The following is a 27,344-nucleotide window of genomic DNA, read 5'->3' on the forward strand; positions in this document are numbered from 1 at the left end:
GTTCAACTCCACGCTCTTGCGACGTTGCAGATTCTTACCAGACTTAGCCGGTGCAGTCAGGTCCTCAGACGACTTCGAGGCCGGTCCTGACCCTGTACTTGCGCTTTCTGGAGAATCTCCGCTTGCTCCTGTTGACTGTCCGCTAGTGTTGTTGCCGCTACTACTGCTACCATTAGCACCATTGGCGCTGTTGGCATTATTGGCGTTCGGTCCTGTTCGGTTTCGTTTCTTGATTACGTCCGTCTTAAGACTAAGCGGCCGAACCACACCGTGTAGCTTCAAGAACAGACCACAGGCATTACAGAGAGGAAGTCCCTCCGGATTACGACGCCAGAGAGGCGTTGTTTGTGTGTCGCAGTTTGTGCATTTCGTGGGTATCAAGGGTACGCTCGTGGTGTTATCCGTGCCGGAATTAGAGAGTGACGTTTCCGAGGTATTCGAGTGCTGCATCACCGAGTTAGGGCCGCCATCCCCAGAATCGTCCAACGTCTTGTTGCCTGTTGCTTCTGCTTTGGCCTCTGCAGACTGACGGGCATGGGCCCGAGGTCGCTTTCCAGGAACGATGGATGAGCCAGACGACGTCGGTGGCGTCTTCTTGTTCGTCGTTGAGTGGTTGTCCTGGTTCCATCCAGCGTCCTTGTGACTAGAGCTCGTAGACCGCTGCGAGACTGGCGGTAGCGCCGGCACCGGCTTGTCGGCTTCATCCGTGTCCATATCTGCCTCGTCTCTCATACCCGTATCTGAGGAACCTTGTTGGCTGACATTGATCCCTGCGACCTCAAACGAGGCAGACTGGTCATTGAAAAACGACCCCTGCTGGTTCGTGAATGGCAGGAGCTGTGCTGGATTGATAAACGCGGAGGACTGTCCATTAGGTGAGCCCGCGCCCAAATCGTTCGTGGTGCCAAAGAACTGAGCGTTCATCATCTCGGGGTCCTGCATAAATCCAGTTACTCCATCGACATTGCCAAAGTTCATCATGGAGATCAAATCCCCATAATTCACCTCGCCAAAATCATTGGCTCCCTGTTGCATCTGCTGTAATTGCAATTGCTGCTGAAGGAGTTGCTGCTGCTGTTGCTGTGCAGCGGCGGCGAGCAAGTATTCCGGATAGAACATGTTTTGGCCCGCTGCTCCTAATGGATTGGCGCCCAACATACTCTCACTCGTGTTGTAGTCGGACATGTTCTCGCTCTTTACGCCAAACGCAGCACCCGATGGGTTCGCCAGTAGCTTCTTCTGGACCGGCGACTCTTGCTTGACAGGCACCCCTTCATCCCTTGACTTTGATTTCGTTTTGGATTTCGATTTTCCAGAGGTTTGCGTAGGAAAGATCGTGGTCGGTGAAGAGGGTCGTGAGGATTCAATGTCGGAATCTCCTGAAGAAGCGTCATGAGGGATGTTGATGCTACCGAGGTAAGGGTTGGACATGGGGGTGCGGAACGTGCCAGTTGACGCGGACTGTAAGTTTGTCTGCTTGACCGCCTGCGACTGTGCTTGCTTCTCGGCTGCTGATCCTGACATGGACTAGGAAACAAACGGAAAGATGCGAAAGGCAATTAGGGACCTGTTTCAGAACATGTCTCTAGCCCGCGAGCAGCAGCGATCGTTAAAAAAATCAATGGTTATCCTGCATACTTTTCCATGATAACTTGATAGCCGGTGCGTGCTATTGCGTGAGCTCGACGAGTGTCCAGATTTACCTCCTGTCGAACTTCGAGAGAGCGTTGGCCTGCTACTACTGGAACTGCCTCCAGAATTATAGGGCCCAGTCGCGCCTGCGCCAAAGTCTATCGAGATCGAGTTGGTGGGCGAGGGCGTCAGTCCGTTCGCAAAAGATCCTGTTGGACTCTTCGCGGCGTTGTTGTGCTGAATGCTGTTATTATTGAAGTGATTACTGTTACTATTGTTGTTGATGCTGTTGGCCTTCCTTTGACGTGAGGTGGGCGAAACCGATGATGATCCTGATCCGAATTTGAAGCTGCTGTTCTGGGAGTGCGCCGGACTCTTGATCGGGGTCATTGTGGGTATACCGCTGAACCTCATTTCCCTTGGAGAGGACGCTGTCGAAGATGTGTTCGATTGCGAGTCGTGACCGTCGTCCGAGTCTGACTGCATAGTGGTGTCGTACAGTCCCGAGTTGACCCCGTGGAGCTGATTAGGCCCAGGAATGCTGATGCTCATGCTGGGCATAGGCTTGGAGCTCACCGTATCCATGTAACTGTAATTCCATGCGGAATAGAATGAAACGCCTGTGAGTACCATGCTATCATTCATTGCAGCAATTGAACAACTCCTATTGGTCCATGTTGACATACCTAGGTTGTCCAGCGGGCACAGGGCGCTCCAGGTCCATGGCACTTCCCTCTCGCTCCTTATCCTCCTTTTCCTTGTTCTTTTTGTGTAGGGTCATCGCCATCATGCGCCAGGTCAAATTTTCGAGGCGCTTGCCATTTGGCAGGGAGTCCTTTGCCTTGGTGTACAGTCGCCAGACCTGAGCTGCCAATGGATCTTCCTTAGCCTGCTTGGATGCCTCATCCTCTTCTGAGTTCTCCTCATTGGCGGGTTCCTCAGTTGGGAGGTGTGCGGTATGATAATCGGCGCCAGAGACAGGACCCGGTGACCCAACCTCAGAGGGTTGCTTTTTCCTTGGCTTGGGTTTTGGAAAGTCAATGGTTGAGGAGAGAAGGGACTCTGGCAGCCTGGCTGCTGAGGCCGGCTTCTTGCCCTTTGAGCCGGATTTGTAACTCCCGTCGTGCGAGGGTGCTGGGGAAGAGGGAGAGGAGGGGGTGGGCGATGCCCGGTCGTAGGCGGGTGATGTTGGATACTGCGGATAGTGTGGCGAGGTTGGGTTCATGGTTGAAAGACAGTCCACTGCTCCTCACTTGTTGCGTTGCGTTATGTTGGTTCCCAGCTAGCGATTTGGCGTTGTCGTTGGTATGGAGGGCGCGAAAAGTAAGCCAAGGGGCCGAAACGTAGTCTAGACAACTGCTGTGAAGGCGTGAAGGGAAGCAGTACAGAGGAAGAGGGAGTTGATTAGGTGAGCGATTGAGTGATACTCGGGCTGTGTCCAAGCTGCGTATGTGCGATAGAAGAAACCCCTGGCTGGGATGAAGGATGGAGGAGGAGGACAAGGGGGCAGATGGGTGAGAGTGTCCGATGGATCAGGATTGCGTTTTCAAATACGATGGTGATCGGCAAGCTTCGTATTGGAATCTTTTTTTTTTCTTTTTAGGTTTCAGCTGGCCGAGGTCAGGTTCAAGCGGTAGTGGTCTATGAATACCATTCATAATCACAGCCAGAGGGATGGACTCTTACACGGACAACAGAGAGAGAGCAACGTGAATGGGGAGGGGGGATGAGGACAGGACGGGTGTGTGTGGAATGAGAATGAGCAGTGATGTGAATTGGAGGAAAGAGGGGGGCGGCTTATGTGTGGTTCCCACCACCTCGGCGTCCTTTTCTCTCACTCTCTTGCTACACACTCTGTTATGCAGCAGCAGCAGCAGCAACAGCATATGTACTTCCTCTTCAACTATCCATGCACACAACAGATGGAGCAGTAGCAGCGCACAATCCGCAGTAGACAGAACAGATGGACTACAACACACTACGTCGGTCTGGATACATGGTGCCATCCAGGAGAGTGTGTCTGACTTGAGAAACTGCGAATTGAACGAGGGCTGGCTTGGTTTGATGTGATTTTGGGGGGGAGGGGACGGGAGGGGAGGGGCATGACTTGATGTCTCCAAATAGACATCCATCCATACTCGCCAATGATAATACGTGCTGGTTGTGGGGTACAAACAGCGACCTGCAACAGCGGAAACTGAGGAAGGAAAAGGGGACCAAGGTAGCAACGAACAAAAGAAGCAGACCAAGAAGGACACTCCGAGCTGCAATTGCTTCTTCCTCTTATATGTCTTCTTCTTCTTCTTCTAATTAGTATTATTATTCCTCTTCTCACGGCCAACAAACACAAGATACGATGGCAAAAGATGCCGATGCTATTGTTGTGTTCCACACAGGAAAATAAAGGCAGGGGAAAGTTCCGAAAAAAAAAATCAGGCACCCTGTTGTGTTGCGTTATATGGTGTTGTTGTGATGTTGTTTTGCGATAATAATCGTGAGGGAGAGGGAATATGCAAGGTACACACAAACTCAGACCGACACGCATTATTGAGCAGGCAGCTGCTGGGGCTGAGATGGCGTTGAGCTGGGCTGGGCTGGGCTGGACTGACCCCCCCCCCATCCTCCTCTTCCTCTCTCTCTCCTCCTCCCCTCCCCCAGAGTCCAATTGCTATTTCAGGGAAGGAGGTAAGAAAAGAAACTACACGTCTATACATACGCAATAGGGGATTACCCTTTGGGAGGGGAATATGCAGCAGAAGGAAATGTAGGGGTTCGGCAAGAGAAGGAAACGAAGCAATTGATGGCTGCAGCAAAGCTGGCTAGCTACAGCTCAGACGTGCACGAGGAAAGAGAAAAAGGGATGGAGCTGTGGATAAGGGGACAAGTGGGCTATCAAGAATGAGGGAAGGGCTACGAGAATGAGAGAGAAAGAGATAGAGGAGCGAGAAAAGGAGAGATGGATATACCGATGTGTTTCGTACCTGCTCAATTGACGAAGGAAGTGCTGTCTTCCCTCAGGAAAGAAAAGAAGAAAGGAAGAGGGGGCGACGGAGAGATGTAGATGAGGGATGTGGAGGAGTCGTGTTTCGCGATCGAAGCGTGGAGTGTGAAGTGTGAGGCGTGGAACGTGTACGAGTACGAGTATGAGGAGTGCGATGGTATGGAGGGGAGCTGAAGGATCGGAGGAGTGAATGTTGAAAGGAAGGAACAAGGCGGTGGACGTCTTTCTTCACACTGGGGGATGTGCAATTAGAGGTCATTCAATTAAGCAGGGTCCGCAACAGGCCGACCAGGATGCTGGCTTGAGTTTTCAGAGCAAGCAGCCTATTTATATTGTATATCGCCAGTTGACTGATGCCTCTCTATCCCATGAGAAGCTGAAAGAGCTCCTGCAAAGAGGCATTTTAAGATGGTTTCCTTTGTCTGAAAGACGAGACCTTCAGGGGCTCAATAGCGGGTTCGGCTGTCGCGTTTTGTCATGTTCAGCAGCACAAATCGGGCGGTGGATTGACTTGTCCCCTTCTGACATTCGCTGCCTGAGACTTGGTTGCCATGGGCCCTTTTTTCGGCTTTGAAACCCTGAAACAACGTTTTTGGCAGGTCTTACTCTGGAGGACTTTCTTTTTATTCCATTTATTAGAATATTCCCGTTCAGGTTGTGGTGGTCTCGCTGCTCAACGATTCACGATAGTGCCTGGATTGAGACGAAAGTCGCTGTTATATTGTTGTTGGCAGAAAAAAAAAAAAAAAAAAAAAGGATCTTAGATAACGGGCTCCAAATAAAATGACCATTTCCAATGCAATACACAGGCACAGCGACTTACATGAACGCGAGCTGGTTGGAACTCATTGATATCATAGACGATTGCGTGGGATGGAAAGCTGCCTTATAAACGCGTGACTCTATATAGACCATGATGGTCCAGAAAAAAGATGCACGCACATATTAGAGTTAGTCTAGTTCGCCGATACAAAGTATAATAATCAATGTACAAGTAGTATCCGAGTTGACTGTAATTGTAAGCATACCATGCACGTCGATCGACTGCCCTGCACCTCGCTGCACATCCTTCCAGCGGATGTCCCAGATATTGATTTTGGTTTCAGACTGCATACCACAGCTAATAACCGAACCTCCGGGATGCCACGACGGCACGATCTGTTTCGACAGACTGTCAGCCCCATTCGAACCAAACCGCAGCACGGGCTCACCAAATCTCTGCCTGTTATCATGTAATGAGAGTTGGTGACTGGCCGCTGCTTCAGAGATCAGGAACAGATGAGGATCAACTGGGCTTTGCTCAATCGAGTTGATGCGATTACCAGAGTTCTTGTGCTCCACCACAACCTTGGATCGCTCCATGTCCCAGCCGATCAATTTCCGGTCCGCACCACCAGAGTACAGCGTGTGATTATGAGGCGAGTAGCAGAGCGCCTGGATACTGCTCGTGTGCTTGCTATGGATCACCTGCTGCGAGATCGGGACACATTCGTCATCATTATTCTTATGAGAGAAGCGCCAAGCGAACTGAAATGAGCAGAAATGAACGGCCAATAGTTAGATCAAAAGAACCTATATATAATGTCAGTCATTTTCATTCCATTAAGACTTACAATCTGCTTGTCCATTCCGCCGGTTGCAAAGAGCATCTCGTTTGTGTCGTCCGATACGGGTGCGATGCAGCCAATACCGGACATATGAACACTAATAGCATTATGAGGCATTTCCTTCAGTGTCTGAACCTTCCATGTAAATCCTGCTCGAGCGTGTCCAAGAGCTGACCGCGTCCTGGGTTTGTTTACATGAACTAGCGCGAGTTGGTGGTTAAGTGGATGTTTGTTGGAATGGGCGCTGGCAACTGCAAGCACGTTCTTCCCGACCCAGCAAATGACTTCTGACCAAGGCTGGTTCAAGCTGCTCTGCGGAATCGAAGTGATCACCTCTCGATCTGCCAAGTCCCAAAAATCGATCGTTCTAGAGAATCAAAAGTAGGTAATAGTCGAATAAAGATGAGTAATGATGCCTGAATTTAATCCGCTCCATGGAAACATGACAAAGAACATGATAAGGGCTTTGCTTTTTTGCTATAATAACTTACCCCTCCAAAGAACTTGTTACCAGCACTTCCTTCATGTCCGCACCAGCGATGGGTGTATAGGTCACCATGTTGCGGGCCTTTCTTCTGAATACTTTGGGCCTGACGTCGGCATTAATATTCGTCAGGGTTTCGACAACATTGGAAGACGCTATAGTTGTGCGACCATCGTGTGATGCCAGTCGGATAGATGTTGAAGATGGAGGTCTTGATGACGAGTGGGATTCGGGAGGAGCATGCTGCTGATGTTGTACAACGTGGAAATGAGTGGTCTGGTCCTCGAGCGGCTGACGTAGATCCTTTCGAGATACCGCGGAGGAATGGGTGCTCATAGGCATAGTCAATGAAGTTGGTGTTGACACTGCTCTCTCCATGTCAATCCGGGTCGCCGCTGGTGTTCGCCCCTGTGGGGTAGGTATTGCAGACACAGTTTCGCTCAAGTGACGGAAGCGTTTCTCCAGTTTCTTGCTGATATTCCTGATCTTTCGAGAAGAAGCCTTCACCTTTTCGCAGTACTTAGCGTGCTTGGTACGGGCTCGTTCCAGCTAGAGCAAAAGGCATAGAACGGTTTGCATTAGGGCCTGAAAAAACCAGATAATTATAGTTCTATGACGGTACAAAAAAGCTTTTACCTCCAACATCAAATCGTGTATCACGCCATGCAGTTTGATCGTCGACGGGGCAATTATTTGATAGTCTTCTCGCTCAGAACCAAGGTCTTCAGAGCTCGACGACCCTGTATCGGAATCAGAGGACGTCGGTGATAATGAATCCTCTGACGAATTTCTAGTGGATTTCCTTCCTCTCGTTCTCCTGGACTTTGAAGACGATGTCGACGATGGTTTCCTGATGGGCCGTTGAGTAGATCTGGATCTTGCTCTTCCTGAAATGCGATTCGACGTCAAAGAATTGCCGATTGAATGTCGGCCACGTTGATCTGGATCTGCATGATCGGAGGGCGTCACAGGTGACATTGCTCTGACTGAATCAGCTGGCGAAGAATTTGCAGAGATTTCTATTATGGTGGACGCTGCGGCCATTCGTGGCTGACGGTCCCCGATATTCGATCCTGTAGCCCTCTTGCGTGGCTCAGGCGAATCATCATCGATACGCCTCTTGCTGGATGGGCCTGCGATTGAACTTCGTGCGCTGTTTTGTATTGATCCTATGGACTGTGGATATTGTTCAGATCGGCTGGGTCCTTCGTAGTACTGTCTTCCGCGACGACTCTGTCCTTGTACGAAATGATTCATTTCCATAGACCCCCTGTGGTGGTTCTAATGATAACGTGAAGGAGCATGTCAGTTAGACGAACTATCCCTGCCTTCTCATTAGCATAGGCTTTGTTGATTATTTTGAACCTGGGCGTTAAATACTGGACGCTCTCGGATTTCTTCCTCCTGCTGATTGTCGAAAGCCTCTGAAAACAACTCGGCGGCAGAAGTCTTGGACACAACAGCTGCTGTCGAGAGATTCCGGTTCCCTACTGGTATGGCGTTGGCAGCAGATGAGGGAGGTTTCTTGGATTTCTCGAAGACAGACGTGGAAAGCAAGGAGAGCGGGATCAGGCTCTCTCTCTGAAGCGGAGTACCCATGCTCGTGTGGGAAGATAAGTTTGTTTGTTTTTGCCACCAAAAAAGAAAAAAAATCAATCCTTTGAAGTACCTGAACGTCAAAGATCAGGATTGGTGTTGCTGAAAGCGATGAACGTATGCAGGCATAAGGTGCGGGGGTGAATTTAAGCTGGCTTTAAAGCGTAGCGCGAGGAGTGAGGCTGTCAAGGTGAGGATTAGTGGAGTGGAATGAAGGGAAACAAAAAAAAAAAGGAACTCATTTGACCTGTAATTGGAACTACAAACAAGCCATGAGACATTTAAGGTTGGATGATTGCTGTGCCAAAAACGAGGCGTCTTTCTGTCCACGCCCCTGTTCCTGCTTCTTGAAACACCAAAAACCACACTATACCACACTATACCACACCTCAACTTTCATCTTTTATCAGTCCCCTCTGTCACCATGAACTCCCTGTCTAACTTCCAGTTCGCACGCGTTTTGAATGAGGATCCCGTTCTCAAGACCATTGCGATCCTCGGCAGCCTCCCTTCGCCAACTGATCCCGCCACAATTCAGCCTGCGATCCTCCTCATAGAGAAGACCCACTTTGCAGCCCAGTCCTCTGAGAGCGACATCACCCGCCGCATCACAGAACTACTGTCGACTGGCAGCAATGACATCTACTTTTGGTCGAATGCCATCCTCTCGGCGAATGCAAGCGATCCTGACCTGAAAATGACAGTCATTTACCCCGCAACAGAAGCCGTAAGGACCTAATGTGCTTGTACTGCTGCTCTTTGAGCCGTTCCATGAACTTACCCTGTTTGCACTAAGGGCCAATTTGCTGGTGACCAATCATATTAACCTAATTGACTCTGCTTCTTGCGTAAAGCATGTCTCCAAGTACTCGCGCCAAGAGCGGAAGATGATCACCGAGACCGCAGAGGTTTATCAAAAGTCGGTCCTGCCTTGGATCGAGGCACAACCTGCGAGTAGGATCCAATGGGTCTATAACATCCTTAGGGGCCTCAAAGAAACCGATAATGTCTTCTTCCGGGACAATGACCCTGACAAAGGTTTCGTTGTTTTGCCAGACAGGTAAGAAACTATCGCACATACTTAGTTTGCGCATGTGAATGCGCTCGTTAACGCGCCCGTTAACGCGTCTTGATGTATCGCGCGTAACGTGTAGCAAATGGGACAGGCGCACTATGTCCTCACTTTACCTCTTGGCGATCTCTCAACGAGGCGACATCCGCTCCTTGCGCGATCTCAAGACCGTGCATCTGCCCATGCTCAAGAACATCCGTGACAAGGTGCTTGATATGGTCCCGCAAATGTTCCCAGATGTGGCCCATGATGAGGTGCGCTTGTTTGTGCACTACCATCCAAGCTACTGTAAGTACTAGTTTTTTACCACGCACTGAAAAAGACACGTTTATGGTTTTAATAATTGCTATAAATTGTAAATACCTGTAGACCATTTCCATGTCCATATCACGTATGTGACAGCCCATGTTCCCGGAAGCACCGTTGGCCAGTCGCACTTGCTCGACACTATCATCGATAATATCGAAAACATTGACCCGGAGTACTACAGCAAGGCATCTTTACGCTTTGCCGTGGGTATCAATCATCCCGTCTATGCCTTGATTACCAGTTCAAACATGGCCAAGTAGATGGTACTCTCGATAATTAGAGGGTGTCTCTCTCCTCTCTGTTTGTTTTTAATATATATTACAGAAGAACCATGCCCCACATATATGACCCTATCTGTGTTTGGTCCTTTTTTGGCCCATAAACATTATCCGTGAACTTTTGCCGCGACATGAAAGAGGCGAACACTTCAGCCCAAAGAACCCAAAATAATCTTCTCTTGATTCTGAATTGGGGGCTCTGAGTATGGTCTGGCCTTTGGCTGTTTCCATTACTCGCCTTCTGACCAGTAAACGACCCGTTGAAGGACGCGGTCCAAACCAGAAAAAAAAAAAAAAAAAAAAAAAAAAAAGCTATGCCTCAGTGCACTTCGCGTCGATACGAAATACAGCGTCTCATGAGTGGTTTCAGGGTCCTTTATTGTTCCGGTTGGCTGCGAAACCCTGCCCGTAATGCCCTGTGCACGTTCACGGCATTGCCGATGACCCTCTCAAGGAGAATATGCTTCATGAAGTAAGCTGTCCCGAAACATCCGCTGATTTGGGGTCGGATTATCAATATTCAGAGCACCGCTTTTTTTATTTCCGGCCATCGTACATTTATTTACCACGGCATAAATCATATCCGCACTGCTCTACTCAGCTCAGCGTTTTTATAATAGGCAGTCTGCCTAGTACCTGAGCTGTTGATATAAATACGGATGAATGCCCTTTCTTCGTCCCATTTACGTCCCCCGCCCCTAAACTAGAAGATCTTTTCCCTCTCTGCTGTCTAGTCTGCCCATTGGAACGAAATAGATCATCATCTTCGCCCATTTTGGGTCTTTTTTTGTTCGCCTCTATAAACGTTTCGAGTTTTCTAAAGAAAAACACCCTTTCAGTGCTGGAACCTGCCCTTTTTGACACACCTTCTCAGCCAAGAAACATTAAGGTGAGGACATGGTCCCATCTCCCTTCGTTGCTTCTTCTCCTCCCTCTTTCCTCACCTCACCTCCCTTCATCTTTATTCCCACAGCCCCACATTTTCTTTCATTTCTTTATCGAGTCAACGATTATTATTATTTTTGCCACCAACCCAGGCCTTCGTGAAAAATCAGCACAAGGGAGCGGCCATCAGTCCATAGTAGCCGTCCATGCATCCTTCAGGAACACGAAGCCTCACGCCGACAATAGCCCCTTCTGCGTCAATACGCGCACATCTTCAGCAACCAACACGAAAACAACAATACAAAGATGGAGTTCGTCCACGCCCACGTCCTCCTCGATTTCTGACTGTGGCGTCAAAGTCGACGGTGCTCAATCTATTCCTATTGCATCTCTGCATCCTTCTCTGTACAACCTCATCCATCACAAGAACTCCAACCGCCGCGGCCTATCCCCTCGTCAGTCTGTCGCTCTCCACCTTAGGAGTAGGCGGCTCAGGCCGGCTCATGAACGATACTATCAGTTCAGTGGACGAAAGCAACATACCCCTGATTCTCGATGTCGGTCAACGCACCGTTGTCAGTTCTCAGAACGCGGTCTTAGGCACGCTACTGATCCTCACCGGTCTGGTGCAGGTATTCTTTGGGTTCAAGATCATTCGAGTGACTTTGCTCTGGACAGGATTTCTTTCTTGGGGTAAGAGAAAAAAAATTGGAATAGCTGTTTGGTGCTCTTGCTCACCAAGACTATAATTACGGTGCAATACTATCTTTGGACAAATGTAACGGAGCACTTTCGTCTTTATTGATGCATCCTTGGTTCTTGTATAAAAAATAAATAGCTGTCGTGGTCATGCTTCTAATGACAACCCTCCAATGGGAGCTAGCCTGGGGTCTCTTCAAACCAGCACACTATGTTTTTTGGATGTGGCTTCTCGCCGGGTTTCTCGGGGCGATCCTCTCCTTTCGTTTCTGGGATCTTGGCGTAGCATTTTCGGGCGGCTTTGGAGGATTCGCGGTTGCGATGGGAATCATTGCCGCCAGCAACTATTCCATGGCCAACACCGGACGCTATGCTCTCCTTGCGGTCTTCATCATCCTTGGAGCAGCGATTGCGACCGTTTATGAGCGGTTTTCGATCATTGCAGGGACGAGTTTTGGCGGCGCGTTCCTGTTCATGTACGGCGTGGATGAGTTTGTCCAGGTCGGATACCGAGAAATGATTGTAATCTTCAACTTTTCAGGAAAAGCTTTGACCTACCATCCCAACAAGAAAGTGTATACGATGATTGGGTGTTCGTTGGTCCTGGCTTGTATGGGCATCGCATGGGAATTTTGGCATCATGCGAAACCACTTTGGGTGAGTCGCAAGGCGTTGTTCAGGATCTATGGACGACCGTTCGGGAAGAGACCCCATGCATTGATCGGGCAAAGACTCTCGCATAGAGTGCGTCGCGTGACATGGATTAATTACCTGGCCAGCTGCATGTGCCTTCGGAGGAAAACTGCGGAGGAGATGCTGTATGAATTCGGGGAGGAAGATACTGTTGATGATGACGGCTTTGTCGTGGTTGGAATGAACCACAGCCGACCCACGCTAGCTCCACTATCAGCAGGAGGGCAGCAACAGGTCAACGATGTCGAGAAGCAGTCGTCAGGAGGATCGGATACAATGGTTCCCAGTGACAGTGGAATATCATCCAAACCTGCGTCAAGCCATGAAGAGGACCTGGAGGATCAGAGTTCAGGTGTCATATCGTTATCAACACTGGCACCCACTGAGATTGTTATCGAGAAGTCTGCTTACCAGGATAGAGGTAATGGCGAAACATTACATGTTAAAACACATACCCAAAAGACGGCTCTCCAGACCAGCGATGGAGGGACCATATCGGAGTTGAAAACTACATCAGATTATTCAGAGACAAGGACGGAGCATGGAAGTACTCTCCAGGATCAACGCCACCATGCAGCGACAACTACAAGGACGACAACTACAACCGTATCTCAATCTCTGTTCACTTCACAATCTGACACACAACACCACGAGCCATCGTCAGTGTCTGCACCATCCGCGCCATCCGCACCATCTGCGCCATCCGCGTCAACTGCGCATCCAGCCTTATTCGGTCTGACCAGACCTGTAATGAGTATTGTCACTGAGGGTCATAATCACCACTCTGCAATATCATCCGCGGCTACTTCTGCAAGCTACGCGACTTGTCATGAGGAAGACATTTCCTCTTGATTCGAATTCTGGATCAAATAAACCAGTCGTTTCATTCCTATTTAGAGCAAAATAATTAGACACGCACAATGTATATAAACTAGCGCCTTTTAAGGCGTACCAACCATCGTTTTTTTAGTTGTTTCTGCATGAATAGAGTAGTACGAGACTGGCGCGTGCAGAAAAATTCGACATAGAAGTTCAAGTTTGGGGTTTGTGTACTGACTGACGCGCATTTTGGTGTCAGTGACTCTTAGTGCGAATTGTGCGCGCGGTTGTACTTATTCAACGAAGGAGGGAATATCCCAAGTAGATCGGGGGTTTTTGAACGTCCATTCTTTGAACTTGAGCTGCCGGAGAAAGTCGAGCCCCTGGACGACCACCCAGTTTTCGAAGCATAAAGTACAATGACAGGGATCATTATATTACACCATCTTGGTGAACTCTACGGGAGAGGAAGGCGGTACGTTCGGTTCAGAACTGGCAACGACAACAAAAAGTACCTGAGGAAGCAAGAAGAGGAGCATGAGCAGAGGCGGCATTCGTGCTTGGACTTACCGCGGGTCGAACGATAGTAAACAGCCGTATCCTTTTCTGAGGGCAGCAACTGTTACCTCCATTTGACAGCATATCCATGAAAGAGGCTATACCCTGCGTAAGTTTCTGTAAAGTGCTTTCAAATCTACAAACGTAGACATTAGACGTCATGTTGGGTTGTTTTACTTAAACATAGTCCTTCTGTCATTCTCCAGTGCTGGTACCAGAAATTTTGGAGTACTTGTAACGGTAGAGCGTTCACCGAGGCCGCTACGTAAGTAGTCATCAGGCGATCGAAGACAGAACTCAGGAGACTCACAGAGGTTCCGACTTTATGGCATTCAGCCAACAGTATTTCTCGCCAGAGAATCGACAACTTTCCACTGGAGTATACATTAATTCTAGAAAATGAGTAAATGCTTTTTTGACTATGATAATTGTATTTTTCTTTCGTAGTTTATTGTCATACTAATTTCATGTGCTCTCCATCGGCTTGCTTTAGGGCCTGGGTCCGTTGCGATTAAGAATTGACGCCCGGGAGCAGGAATTTTGTTCATCTCAACCTGCACCATCCCCACAGCTCAAGTATTCCTACAGGGGAGCTAGGACATTTGGCCAGCTCTCTCGTCAGGTGGTCCTAAAACTGCTCTAATGGGTTCATGTCAGGAGCGCTGAGGAGCCAGAAGAGCTAATGTTATTTATTGTTGTGAATAATCTCTTGGCTGCTCTTGAGGTATACTTGCATTCGTTGTCTTGCTGGAAAATCATATCCTTTGGCCGGATCCCGCACTACTCCTGTATCATGCGAGCACGCTCAAGATCCATTCATAATCGTCCGTTGCCTTTCCACAAACCAGGGTGTTGGCGCCTATAAGTAATTTTCAGTTGGCATCCACGACAACAAACGTGCTGAAAATCACGTCGAATCTTTCGCTTGGGTGGTATTGTCGTTTAGAACGACATCGCTACAACAAAGGTACAGTTCTGTATGGGTTTCACCCAGAACAGACGACGTAGTGCTTTCGATCTCGAATCTTGATTCAATTCACGACCCGCCCCTCATCCTCTTTTCCTTCAATGCTTTAGCATGTCTTTAGGGTATCCAGATGCAATGCAGGCCTCTACCTTGAATTTGAAATACAGGAGATGACCTGGATAATTGATGCGGAGCATACGAGGGCTCTTTTCCTACCTGACGCCAGCCAGAGCGCACTTCTTGGTGGCGGCCATTGTCTCCGAGCCAACGCCAGTGACTCTCTGTTGAAAATCGCAATGTCCTTCAGTAGCTCATGGCTGTGGTCCTCCAGGGTTGATGTCAGGGTAATCTCCCACTTCGGGGAGATGCTCAAACGTTAATCCGGCAGAGGTGCTTTATTCGTTTAGAGGTAGAATCCATATGTTTAATTAGATCCTCGCCTTCTTCAGCTGTGCTCTCATTCACAATTGCACTCTAGGGTTACTGTATCCATAACAATTGAATGCCTATTTAGCAGTTTGAGCGGGAATTATTTACAAACAATAACCATCAAGAACTACGTTTGTGCTTCGGGTCATTCTTAAACGTCGTCCACAGCTTGAATCGATTTTGCTGCATCGGAAGAGTCTACTGTGTGTAGTATCGATCTGAACGTTGCGTGAGCGTACTGTCGTTAGCCGCGAGCTGAATGCAGAGCGTGTCAGCGAGGCTGATTCCGGTGTTCTTTAGGTGGCCAGAAGCGAACATGGGCTTGAATAGGCAAGCCATAATGTCGGACTAGTACTTTGTGAAAGAAGGCGACAATGGATGGTAGAATGAGTACAGTGGTAATAATTCATAACAAAAACATCAAGCGTGTGAAACGATAGGAACTAGCACATTGATGGACTGACAGGTAAAAAGTGTTTATTAGCTGTTCTCTAAATGATGGTAGACGCGCGTTGAAGGCTGTCCGACGCGTAAAGATCGAAGTAATGGCACTGCAAGTGCTGCAGCTACACCGGGTCGACAAGTATCAAAATCTTTCATATTACATTACTCTACATCGGGTGACAAAATCGAGTACCAATCGACAAATATGATCCGGCCGACTATTTTTTTTTTCTCCGTCATTCGGAACGAGACGACGGCGCAATGATACCACGGATGCAGCAAGCGGCGCATTTACCGAGGTGAATAACAATGTGGCAAGACCCCCAAGCGAAGCGTACCATGGTACTTTATTTTTCAGCTAAGCGCCAGTCGAATTAAAAGAAAGGGGCGTACACTTTCTTTGCTAACAAAAAGAGAAAAAGGACCCGCGTGAAGATTGCAAAGAAGAAAGACATGCATGCAAACAAATGGAAGTGCAGCTTTGGACATGCAGCATGTCTTATTCAAACATGTATCGGGAACCATATAAGAACCAGGTCTGTATTCAGAATTCAGGCCAGAAAAAGAGACGAATAACCTCGTGAGGGCACTTGCAAGCACACTTCGCGGTCATGTTCACTCTTAGCCATCGCCTCCTCGACCTTATCCTATCCATGGAGGAAGTTTGAAGCGAAAAAGGTTATTTTTGCCCGTCGCTATTCTACACCACCCCTCATCTGTCCCTGCTGCATCCTTGCTGCATCCCTGCGCATTGCTAGTTTGTTTTCTGGACTGATTTGGTTAAGCCTTGTTGTTTATTTTGCGTGCATGTTTGTTTGCGTTTGCCTGTTTTGCTCGTTTGTTTGAAAACTTTCCATTGGCGTCCCCGGCGTTTGGACAGGAGAATTGCGCTTTAGGACAACAGAGTGGGGATGCAAAAAAAAAAAAAACGTTCAGCTCATAAAACCCAAATGGACGTGACCCATGCATTGCATGCGTGTAGACTTTGCTGGAGGAGCAAAATTTAATCGTTGTTAAGCATTGGGAGTACAAAGACTAGGACACCGAACCTTTTTTTTTCGAAAGGCCATGATGGACCATTGATAGATTATTGTAAAAAGATGGCATGAAAGCAATGTCGCTGCGTCGAGGAATCAGTCCTTTTGCTTCTTGACCAAGGTCTTCTTTCTTAAAGTGACCCGCGAGTGTGAGTGAAGGTCATCTTTTTGCTCATCTCCTTTTTCTTCTTTCTTCTTTCCCCTTCTTTCTTCTCATTTTTCATCTCCAACGCAAGCTTCCTGTCCCTAATACCCAGGTAAATTATCGCGCTTTGTGACCCCACGTTCTGCATCCTGCTCAATACCCTGGCTCCTGTAGCACCACCAATGGATGATCATTACATGCTCCCTGTTGCAAACAACCTATATAAACATGCTCCCGCCTCACTTTTTTTTTTTTTGACAACATCCTTCTTTGGATTCACATTTCACTTCTCAACATCACCCACTACAGCTCAAATCCTTTTATCATTGAAGCCAGAACAAAAGACAGATCACCATGGCCCCAGTTCGATTTGGATACCTTTCACGTAAGTCAAGCAACAAGTAACCTGTATCAATATTCGAGTCCAACAAGTAAAACATACGCTCACTCTTCTACGACGCTCGCTCTACAACAGGTGAATATGCCGACAGGCACATGGGTGCCTTCCGTGTTAGCAAACCTCCTCAGCTGGAACGCGTCTCACTGGCACCCCATCAAGGCAATCACTGCTTCGCCCTAATTGGCAAACGCGCCGATATCATGAAATGGTTGTCAGAAGAACACCCGGACATGCTTCTTGAAGTCACCGAGACCCTGTCCTGGAAAAAGGATACCACGTATTCTGGTGTCATCAAAGTCACTGTCCAGTCCGTTCATGTTGGCCTCCGATTCTTCTACCTCATGTATGCAAATGCTCCTGAAGGACAAAAATCGCCCCGCTGTCGGCGCATCGTGAATAGGAGAATGATGCGAAATATACTGAATGGGCTTAAACATTACTTTTCTAAAATGCTTATACAGGTTCGGTAAGAAATTGACAAGCAAATTGCTAGTCGAGTTCTCCCCGTGGGATGGCAAATCTAAGCCAGGCGAGCCCATGCCCTTGGACAGAGACGACATTGACGATATCCCCCTGAGCGGCGAATCGATTCTGATCAGGTCCAATTCAACCATGACTCAAGGTAATGTTTCATCTCTCGGCATTGCTAAATAATCTCTCCTTCCGATATGCGTTTAACATGGTTATTGTGCACAATTGTTAGTCGCCGAGAAACTGCGTACGAAGCGCAAGGTCATGGACGAGGCTGGTGGTGTCAAAGTCATGGGTCTCCGCTTAGAGCGCGCCTCGACATTTTCGTCCGTCCACCGAACAAAGTCTCAACACAGCGTTCCAGACAGTCCCACAGCCGAAGACAAGGGATCCAAGAACAGGAGGTTCTCGTCTTTTTCGTTTTCGAAACGCTTCAGTGGCGCCAACGCTGCTGCCGCGTAAATGTGTCACATATGGCCTCGCACAGGGACCCAAATCCCTTCATCACAGAACCCGCCATGCATGAATGCATAAGCAAATGGTATATTTACCAACCACATGATAATACCATACATAGTCTACACCCCCTAATAGTGCTTGTTGCTCATCCCATTGATGGTCAATTGAACCTCAATAAGCATGTTTTTATTATCCAGCAACGAATTAAATGCAACTTCGTTTTCTAAAGCTCCTCAGTGTTAATCAGTACGTTGTCGATGAGACGCGTGGTACCAACATAAACAGCGCCCGAGAGAACAGCCGCCTGCGTCTTGCCCAGCTGCTGGAGCTCGCTCAAGGTCTCGACATCAACCAGTGACAAATAATCTAGCCTTACTTCAAAAGGCAGACCCTTCGCCTTGACATCCTTAGCGACCTGTTCAATTATCGCGAAGGCCGGTTTGAGAATTTCCTCACGCTCATAGGCACCGTGCTCGACAATGTTCTCCTTGGCGGCAGAAATTGCTCTGTAGAGCAGCGTGGCCACGCTCCTCATTTCCGGGGTCAGATAACGGTTACGCGAGGACATGGCCAAACCATCGGTCTCGCGACTCGTGGGGACAGCACGCATCTTGATCGGGAGCAATAGGTCACGGATCATGGCACGGAGGACGGCGCACTGCTGGGCATCCTTCTGGCCAAAGTAGGCGCGGTCGGGCTGGACGATGTTGAAGAGCTTCGTGACGATGGTGGCGACGCCGCGGAAGAAGTGTGGTCGCGGGATACCCTCCATCTGGTGGGAGAGACCGACGACCTCGACAAAGGCACCACGCTGCTGCGTGCGGTCCAGCGTGATCCCGGCGGGGTACATCTCACTAACCTTCGGAAGCAAGATCGCGGAGCAGGCCTTGGTGGCGACCAGGGAGGCATAGTCCGTGTCGAAAGTGCGGGGGTATTGGTCCAGGTCCTCGTGGGGCGCGAATTGGGCGGGGTTGACGAAGATGGAGACAACGACGGCGTCGCATTCTTGCCTGGCGGTCTGTACTGTGTTGTGGAGGGGACAGTAAGTGATAGACCAACCAAAATTGTCAAGGACGTGAGAGAGTACAAAGACGCGACAAGGAATGCTGAGCTGCCTTACCCAATCCCAAATGTCCGTCGTGCAAGGCACCCATAGTCGGGACAAAGCCGACGGTCTTGTTTTGACGGGTGATCTCCTTGCGCCATTCGCGAAACGCGGCAATTGTATCAAAGACAGGGATCTCTCCTGGTAGAGAAGTGCAAGATAAGGGACAGAAAGGAATGGACATGTTAATGGAGAGTGTTCCATATTTTCGGAATATGTTTTTTTTGTTGTTTTTTTTCGCACGCTTGAATCTTTCGATAGAGACTTGCCTGCAGTGGTGGCAGTGGTGTCCATGGCAGTGGTGATGCTAGACAGTGTTGCAGTTGAGCTGAAGGAGAGACGTGCACCTAAGGGGTGGGTGATGGATGAAGAGGACAACGAGGGTTGGATCAGGATGGCTGACTCTGGGGGATCAATCAAGCGTGCTCGTGTCACGATCAACTGCTGCGCGAGCGGACTGCGAGTGCCTCTGCGGAAAGAACTAGTGGGGGCGATGAAGGCGTATGAACGAGTGGTAGAGGAGAAGCAGGCTGAGCATGCGCGCTGCGTGAGGGTTGGTCCACGTATTGCTGCAAACAACATTATGAAGTGTGATTTAATGGGTGGAGTTGTAGGTAATGACTAACGGGGTAAGGTGCCAAGTACCTGGATCAGATCAGATCAGGCAGAGATGTGGAAATGGGGGGTAGGAAGACAAAGTCCCGCTTGAGTTTTATTGCAAGGACCCTTGAACTGAGCATCATCATCCTTTACTTCCATCACTTTGTCCTCTTTCATCAAATACCCACCTCACTCACCACTCAACATCTCTTCGTTCATCACTCTCTTTCCATTCTTCTTCACCCCACTCTTCTTTGTCTCCTCTGCACTCCCCCATCCTCATCTCTCTTCGATGACCTCGATAGTCAAGGTCCTCCACGACCGTAAGGACCAGCAATTGCAACCCTTTCTTGTCCCACCTCGCAACACTCCCTGTTGTCACTGTTCAAGCTGAGCTGACTCGACTGCACTTCTTTTCTCTTCTCTAGGCATTCTCGACAGCATCGACTCTGTCCAGCCCGCTGAGCGATACAAGATCGTCGTCCTCGATGCAAAGACAAACAAGATCGTCCTCAGTGCCTGCAAGATGTTTGATATCATGGACAGGAATGTCACCTGTAAGACAACAAGAAAAGGGTTCGACTTCGTGGACAAAAGACTATTATCTTCAGCTCATCAATTCATTCAACCGCTTCCCTCTCCTATATCTGAACAGTGGTCGAGATGCTCGAGAGTAACCGACAGGCATATACCTCCCTCGAGGCGGTCTACCTATTGACACCCTGCGTGGAGTCTGTTCAACGGCTCATGGACGACTACCCCAGTGATAGTCCTACAGGCAAATACAAGGCCGCCCACGTCCTCTTCACAGCTCGTAAGCACGTTTCCAAAACTAGTCCATGTCTGAATGCGATCTTGCTATGGCTGCGATAGTACTAACATATATTGAATGCTATTACACCATAGCGTTGGAGGATCGCTTGTTCGAACGATTGACCAAGTCATCCGTCTCGAAGTACATTAAATCGCTTAGGGAGATATTTATTGATTTTACAGGTACCTTAACGAACTATGGTTTGACCTTGTCATGTCGTTTTGAATGGATTTGTCTGATATGGACCTGACTAATCCCTTTTCTTTAACTATCAATCTCATACAGCCATTGAATCGCGTGTGTTTTCTTTGGAATCGCCTTCGAGTTTTTATACCCTCTATTCTCCATCCAAAAAGATGGAGCTCGCCTCAGAACTAGACTCCATTGCTAAACAGGTAAGCATAAACACTTTGATCTATCGCAACAGAACACCCTGGTCTCTAAGTAAGAGCTACTCTGACTTATATCTTGTCACATTTCGTTATTACATCTTCGTAGCTGGTTTCCGTAATTGCGACATTTGGTGATTATCCTTCGATCCGATATTTCCGCCCTCCAGAGGCATTGGATGGAAAGAGAACACAGTCCATGAAACTGGCCATGCTACTCCAGAGCGAACTCGAGGCGTACATGAGATCGAATCCAGATACAGCGGTAATCAACTTTATTCATTTATTCATGAAAATTATTATAACTATTATGTTCAAGGTGCTAATAATTTCTGGCTTGTCAACTCACGACAATAGGGAAGACAGCAGGGACAGGGAACGATATTGATTCTGGACAGATCGATCGACGTGACAGCAGCAATCGTACATGAGTTTACGTACCAGGCAATGGCCAACGATCTCCTGCCAATCGAGGACGGCACCAAATACACATACGACATTGAGGGATCCAACGGCCAAACCGAACAGGTCTCTGTTGTGATTGACGAATCTGACCAGGTATTCATGGACATCCGCCATGCGCATATTGTTGAAACCGCTAGTACCCTGACCTCAAAGTTCAACAAATTTGTGGAGGAAAACGAGAGTCTCAGAGGCGACAAGGACAAGGTTGCATCTCTCAGAAACATGAAGGACCAACTCGCAAACTTGCCCCAGTTCCAGGACATGAAGGCGAAATATTCGACTCATATCCACATGGCTCAGCAGTGCATGAAAATTTTCGAAGAGTGGAAGATCAACGAGGTTGGGTTGATAGAACAGCAGCTCGCAACAGGAGAGACCACAGATGGACATCTGCCTAAGCAGGTTCTTGCCGACATGGTTCCACTGCTGGACGACCCCAAAGTCAGCCCGATGGATAGGATGCGGTTGCTGATGTTGTACACGATCTGTCGCGAGGGTCTGCGTGCTGAGGATCGTGAAATGCTATTTGATCATGCAAACGTCTCTGAAGGCAACGCGGATGCCATTCGGAATCTTGGGCTTCTTGGTATCAATGTGGAAAGGGTAAGACTAACTTCAAATTGCTGGCTCTGAACGTGACATGAATCCCCGTTACTAACAGCCATCTTTCTCTTTCTTCAGGGTGGTAATAATCCAAAGACAAAGAGAAAGCCATTCTATGTTAGGAAACGGCCGGAGGACGAGGAACAGCCTTACGACTTGTCGCGATACATCACCAAGGCTAAGAAGGTTGTTGAAGAGCATATCAATGGCACACTGGACCCCGGCCTCTATCCTTACACAACAGAAGCACCCATGGACGCAGGCGAGGCGACAAGATCACTTCGCAAAACTCCTCAACCCACATGGGAGAAAAAGAAGCCAAACGTGAAGGGATCGCGGCTCCTGGTGTTCATTGCAGGAGGAGTTACCTATTCAGAGATCCGCGCTATGTATGAACTCTGTGAGTCTATGGGTCGGGATATTGTCATCGGATCCACCCATGTCACTACACCCAGACAGTTCATGCGCAGCATGCGTCACCTGGCCAGGGGCCCGCCTCGTCCCACAGCACCTGTCATTCCTCCTTACGAGCCAGCACCTTCACAGCGACCAGGACCTCCGTCATCCAGATCAGCACTGGCTCCATTGAAGCCATCCTCAGGAAGATCAGGCCAACCTGGACCACCACCTGCCTCACCCCATCGACCGATCACCCCCGATTACAGATCTGCCCCTGGCGCCAACGGTGGCATAAGGACAATTCATAAGGATGCATCTGGTCGATTTGTTGCGCCTCCTGGACCGCCTCCATCTCGTTCACCTGCATCTCCGGCAAACTATCAAGGCCAACCAGGACCTGGAGTAGAGACAGAAAAGAAGAAGGGCAAGATGTTTGGTTTTATTTAATTTACTAATACTAATACTAATAAATCGGTGAACTACTCTTCCTTAACAAACTAAAATGGATTGCGCCTGCGCCTTGCGCTGTTGAAAGGCGAAACAAAAGGAAGAGGCTGAACCCCTGAAGCAAGGGCTCAAAAAAGGAGTAGCTGCGCCCAACGCGGGGGTCGAACCCGCAACTTTCAGATTAAAAGTCTGACACTCTACCGATTGAGTTAGCCGGGCTTCCTGTCGGAATTTTCTGCGAATAATACATAGTTTTAGCTCCTAATTTGCATTATTCTCTAAGTGCACATATCTTCCACAATTGCATGCTCGTTCCTTAAGTGCAGAGGCCCGATGGCTCAGTTAGCATACTGGTCAGGGCACCTCCCTTGTAACGCGAAGGGACCAGGTTCGAGCCCTGGTTAAAGCACAGTAATATGTGCTACGCATAGAAATTTATTTGGAGCATGAGTCGGGCGTACTACCCCACTTCAGTTATGTGGGTTTCCTTTCCCCGGCGACCCCCACATTGAGTGGCACTACCCCATGTAATCGTTGTGGGTTTCCTTTCCCCTTCCTTAACGCTTGACAAAATGCTCAGAATAAATTTCGCCCTTGCGCTAGCCTCCGGACTTCGAGAGGCGCTGGTTCAGAACTTCCCAGCTATACACCAGGGTGTACAAGTTATTCCACTGCACTGGCAGCATGCGTCTTAGCTACCCCTGCCGGGGTTACAGGTATAAGTTCAAAAGTGAGTAGGCCCACCTTATAATAGGCTAATCTGAGCTCACATCCAGTGACCCCAGGTGGAGGAAAGACGGGACGAGGAGGAGGAGGAAATGTTACAATAGTAGAGGATTCGGCTCGCAAGCCAGTAGAACGGATTCCGTGCTCTCAAGAAACCAAGACCATCTCCCAGATGTACAGGTTGCAATTGGAGAGATGGTCTTGGCAGATTTGCAGGTGAGGAGCCTGCCAGCTAGCCGAGCGGATCGCAGGAGAAAGACCTCGGGACGCTTAGGGAGGTTACAGTGAAGTTGTTGAAGATGGTGCGACTGCCACACTAGAAGATTTAGGGCCAGATAGACACAAGTCTCAGAGACTATTCACTAGGAAACCAGCACTGATTGTTCTCTCTCGGAGGCCATGTTGAATAAAAAAAAAAAAAAAAAAAAAAAAAAAATCGTTCCTTAAGTGCAATCGCACCGAAACCCATTCGATGGGTAGCCCAAGGGAAGAGAACGTCGACATCGCAAATTCGGACAGCTAGGAGACGTTTGCAAACACATCGAAGGCTTCACTTCTGCTCGGATGGGTCAGTGATTCACAACGGCACAGAGCAGGTCAGTGCAGCATTCGGAGTTGTCGTTTCTGTGGATGGTGGTCCCTACACAACGGCGTTCAGTGGACGGGTCGGGGGATACGCGTCGTCAACAATTGCAGAGATGTGTGGGCTCTTGGCAACAATTCTTATCAGCCCAAGGGAAGAGAACGTCGACATCTACATCGACAATCTCACAGTCGTCAACAATTTCAAGGAGTTGGTGCAGCAGCGGGATTCAGCAACAGCAAGGCAGCGTTTGAGATCTGCAGATGCACAGTGGTGGGCGATGGTGCATTATGCCTTCTTGCAACAAGGACAAGGTATATCTGTGCATTGGGTACGAGGACATGCTGGACACCGTGGCAACGAGGCTGCAGACACTGTTGCCAAGGCAGCACATGGGATCGATACAGGACTATGGAGGCTAGACGCAACGCAGCACCATGATTTGAAATGCCACGCACAGTTTGCAACACACAGTGCAGACCTGGACTTGAGGAGGATACTGAAGTTGCAGTCCGCGGTACGGCACCATTATCAGTGGACATTGCAGCATCGAACGAGGACCTACATCAAGGATTGGCGGTCGGTAGCATGGGCGCCCACGCTACGGATCTTACACGATAACAACCCGCCAAAGCGCTTATACACCAGCCTGGAAGACTGTCGTTTACGTTCGCACAGGATCAAGAAGCTGCATGGAGATTTGCCGACATTGCAGGCGATGAAGAAACGACATCTAGATACCTACCAAACGGACATATGTCGTAGGTGTGAGAGGGAACCAGAGACGAACGATCATCTTTGGCGTTGTTCAGCTACATTGTGCGACCAGCGACAAGAGTGGAGGGACGCGGTGGAGGAAGTGGAGTTGAATGGATATCGTGCATGGAGACAGGCAGTGCGAAAATGGGAACAGGAGAGAGAGGAGGCCGAACGGAAGGACAAGCCCTTCACTGCAACTTGTCCCAACTTCTCGGCAACAGGAACGAAGGCTATCTGGGAGTCAATGCAGTGGATTCAGGGGACGGCGGAAAGGCGAGGGACATATCGGGTTGCGGAAGGAGAGGAGCCGGAGAGTGAGGCAGGTTGGGAGGTCAAGGACTTATACCGAGGTTTGGTGCCAACGGGACTCATTGAGACCTGGAAGCAGCTATTTACCACCACCAAGTGGATTGCGACGATCATGGTGACAAAGTTCGTGAGCAGGATCGAAGAGTTTGGCAGGACCAAGATATGGAACAAACGATGCGAGGACACTGTCGCCTGGGAAAAGTCAGTTGGAATCACCTTCATGAGCAAACGCGCCGGAGGACGCAACGGTAATCGGGGACACCAACGTAGTGTTGGTGATTTCTCTGATTTGAAAGGGAGACGGTTACTTGCAACGGAGATCCAGGAAGGTAGACGGACCGCGGATTATAGGGTGCTACAGCATTGCTTGGGGTGAGGGAAGTTGGACATAATGGAGGGGTTATTCGGTTTAAAAACAACTTTATTAACATTGGATCTGGATTAGGAGACGTGTATCGCGCAACAGGTCACGCAGGAGTTAGGTTAGGCTAGCTATGCGACATGGGTTATGAATTTGACGCCTCAAGCCAACATAGTTGGTAGGGGATGCGGCTCTGCCGTGCATGGAAGGCATCTATGGCTTCAAGGCCTTTGCGGACCATGCGTCTTGTGCTCATGGGGATTTATGTTAATAAAAAAAAAAAAAAAAAAAAAAAAAGTAGCTGCTGCTCTACAATCTGCACCCACTAACAAGGCCCCAGGCATATCAGGGCTGTCTGGAGACCTACTGAAGCACCTCGGACCGATTGCTTTCTCGGTTTTTGTCTTCCTTGTGCAGGCCAGCATTGTACAATGCACTTTGCCCACGGTGTGGCTCAAGGGCCTCATCTATTGTATCCCGAAAGGTCCGTCATGGACTGGCAAGATCAGCGAGGTCCGTCCGATAGCCCTGCTAGAGCACGCGAGAAAGATCCTGTTCACGATCTTGGTCAACCGCCTTACAGCCATATTCGCACGCCACAGCGTTTTACGCGGACCAAACTTCTCGGTCATGAAGGGCACAATGACAAAGGACCCGATACACATTCTCAACTCGGTTATGGAGGACGCCAGAGAATTCAACAAAGAGCTGTGGGTGCTGTTCCAGGATATGCGCCGCTGCTTCGACTCTGTCTCATGTGGTCCCGACGGCATGCTCGAACGTGGAATGCGCCACCTCAAGATCCACCCTAGCTTCATTCAATTCTGCTTGACGATTGCAGCCTCCAAGAAAAACCAGATCCTGACGGCTTTCGGGCTCACGGAGGAGTACAGTCCACAGTGCGGTCTGGATCAGGGCGGGGTAGAATGTCCGTTGTTTTGGCGCATCTCGTACGAAATCTTGCTGAGTGTGGTCATGGATTCCGGGCTTGGGTATCCGGTCATGCGCAAGGCTGCCTTGGCTGAACACCATCATCTCCATTTCCCGCAGCCTGCGCTCCCGGATCCGCAGCTCTTTATTGCCGCATTGGCCTTCGTAGACGATACAACCTGGGCAGCACCTAACCGTGAAAGTATGCAAGAGATCATTGAAATTGCGATGATTTTCTTCTTGTTATGTTTTGGGCTCACAAGATATAATTGGGACAAAGAGAGGGATCAGAACCGGCCCCGTCCAGCTCAGTCTTTTAAGGCTGAGCTGAAGTGACTCGGTATTGCTCTGGTCTACTTGTTTTATTAAGAAGTGTCGTTCTAGCGGACTGACGACCCAAATATACGACAGCCCTCCCCCATAGAGGAGGTTGAAAACCGGTAAGAACACTAGTAATATTTGGGTGTCAACGAGGTACCTCCTCGTTCCACGTAGCGTTGCACATCAATCCCAAGACATAAAAAAAATAAAAAAAAATAAAAATAAAAAAAAAAGAAATCGGGAGACTGTGCGACGTGCCAGTTCCTTGCTTTCATGATCATTCACAGGTAAAATTTCGTAAAAAAAAACCTGACTGAAGGAAAACCTGTCCAGGATAAAACCCTCATCATGAGGGGAAAAGCGGAAAACAACCCCTCATGTTCACATCTTTAATTCCGTCTTCGTTTATGTGCACGAGTGGTTCTTCTCTCTGCATTATTGACGGCTCGACGGCGTTTCTTTGTGCCTGCTGTCTGTTTCTCAGTGGATTGTCCATCCAACTGGCTCTGGTCGTCATGACCATTACCTTTTTTTGTCCTCAGAGGGAG

At 48.9% G+C, this 27,344-nt stretch overlaps 9 protein-coding genes, 1 non-coding gene and 1 pseudogene across 11 annotated transcripts; 6 read left to right on the forward strand and 5 right to left on the reverse strand.

The window, feature by feature from the left end:
• Positions 1–123: 123 nt before the first annotated feature.
• Positions 124–3,233, reverse strand: BC939DRAFT_58553 (uncharacterized protein). Its single transcript, XM_051561763.1, has 5 exons — positions 2,319–3,233; positions 1,899–2,221; positions 1,639–1,790; positions 818–1,527; positions 124–720 (listed from the first exon to the last, which is right to left on the reverse strand). Exons 1-5 carry the CDS (start codon positions 2,855–2,857, stop codon positions 450–452), a joined length of 1,995 nt encoding a protein of 664 aa, XP_051406217.1. The 5' UTR covers positions 2,858–3,233; the 3' UTR covers positions 124–449.
• BC939DRAFT_382958 (uncharacterized protein) lies at positions 202–375 on the reverse strand (the record flags this gene model as incomplete). Its single annotated transcript, XM_051551774.1, has 1 exon — positions 202–375. A coding segment is annotated over one exon (174 nt), but the record flags the coding sequence as incomplete, so codon positions are not given.
• A 261-nt stretch (positions 3,234–3,494) lies between the features above and the next one.
• On the forward strand, positions 3,495–4,063 carry BC939DRAFT_470166 (uncharacterized protein). The gene is made up of 2 exons (XM_051558090.1): positions 3,495–3,853; positions 3,947–4,063. The coding sequence occupies exons 1-2, from the start codon at positions 3,743–3,745 to the stop codon at positions 4,034–4,036; spliced, it is 201 nt and encodes a 66-aa protein (XP_051406219.1). The 5' UTR covers positions 3,495–3,742; the 3' UTR covers positions 4,037–4,063.
• A 1,220-nt stretch (positions 4,064–5,283) lies between these two features.
• BC939DRAFT_508592 (WD40-repeat-containing domain protein) lies at positions 5,284–8,323 on the reverse strand (the record flags this gene model as incomplete). The annotated part of the gene is made up of 7 exons (XM_051561019.1): positions 5,284–5,326; positions 5,457–5,535; positions 5,662–6,160; positions 6,247–6,607; positions 6,732–7,273; positions 7,361–8,005; positions 8,090–8,323. The coding sequence occupies 7 exons, from the start codon at positions 8,321–8,323 to the stop codon at positions 5,284–5,286; spliced, it is 2,403 nt and encodes an 800-aa protein (XP_051406220.1).
• A 321-nt stretch (positions 8,324–8,644) lies between these two features.
• On the forward strand, positions 8,645–10,040 carry BC939DRAFT_470174 (HIT-like domain-containing protein). Its single transcript, XM_051558091.1, has 4 exons — positions 8,645–9,047; positions 9,175–9,380; positions 9,475–9,680; positions 9,762–10,040. Exons 1-4 carry the CDS (start codon positions 8,745–8,747, stop codon positions 9,959–9,961), a joined length of 915 nt encoding a protein of 304 aa, XP_051406221.1. The 5' UTR covers positions 8,645–8,744; the 3' UTR covers positions 9,962–10,040.
• A 1,193-nt stretch (positions 10,041–11,233) lies between these two features.
• Positions 11,234–13,216, forward strand: BC939DRAFT_58731 (uncharacterized protein). Its single transcript, XM_051561765.1, has one exon. It carries the CDS (start codon positions 11,714–11,716, stop codon positions 13,106–13,108), a length of 1,395 nt encoding a protein of 464 aa, XP_051406222.1. The 5' UTR covers positions 11,234–11,713; the 3' UTR covers positions 13,109–13,216.
• A 3,793-nt stretch (positions 13,217–17,009) lies between these two features.
• BC939DRAFT_508595 (uncharacterized protein) lies at positions 17,010–17,988 on the forward strand (the record flags this gene model as incomplete). The annotated part of the gene is made up of 4 exons (XM_051561020.1): positions 17,010–17,040; positions 17,131–17,398; positions 17,517–17,677; positions 17,759–17,988. The coding sequence occupies 4 exons, from the start codon at positions 17,010–17,012 to the stop codon at positions 17,986–17,988; spliced, it is 690 nt and encodes a 229-aa protein (XP_051406223.1).
• A 220-nt stretch (positions 17,989–18,208) lies between these two features.
• Positions 18,209–19,672, reverse strand: BC939DRAFT_508596 (Pantoate-beta-alanine ligase-domain-containing protein; the record flags this gene model as incomplete). The annotated part of the gene is made up of 3 exons (XM_051561021.1): positions 18,209–19,008; positions 19,106–19,231; positions 19,438–19,672. 3 exons carry the CDS (start codon positions 19,670–19,672, stop codon positions 18,209–18,211), a joined length of 1,161 nt encoding a protein of 386 aa, XP_051406224.1.
• A 165-nt stretch (positions 19,673–19,837) lies between these two features.
• BC939DRAFT_58764 (Sec1-like protein) lies at positions 19,838–22,828 on the forward strand. Its single transcript, XM_051561766.1, has 8 exons — positions 19,838–20,013; positions 20,119–20,247; positions 20,346–20,504; positions 20,597–20,686; positions 20,790–20,899; positions 21,003–21,158; positions 21,251–21,961; positions 22,040–22,828. The coding sequence occupies exons 1-8, from the start codon at positions 19,983–19,985 to the stop codon at positions 22,805–22,807; spliced, it is 2,154 nt and encodes a 717-aa protein (XP_051406225.1). The 5' UTR covers positions 19,838–19,982; the 3' UTR covers positions 22,808–22,828.
• A 125-nt stretch (positions 22,829–22,953) lies between these two features.
• On the reverse strand, positions 22,954–23,026 carry BC939DRAFT_t188. The gene has a single exon. It is a non-coding gene; the product is annotated as a tRNA-Lys (tRNA).
• Positions 23,027–23,143: 117 nt separating this feature from the next.
• Positions 23,144–23,216, forward strand: BC939DRAFT_t187 (annotated as a pseudogene). The gene has a single exon. The product of its transcript is annotated as a tRNA-OTHER (tRNA).
• Positions 23,217–27,344: the final 4,128 nt, after the last annotated feature.

This window comes from Gamsiella multidivaricata (genome assembly GCF_025024155.1).
Source record: "Gamsiella multidivaricata strain RSA 2152 chromosome Unknown BC939scaffold_139, whole genome shotgun sequence".
NCBI lineage: Eukaryota > Fungi > Mortierellomycota > Mortierellomycetes > Mortierellales > Mortierellaceae > Gamsiella > Gamsiella multidivaricata.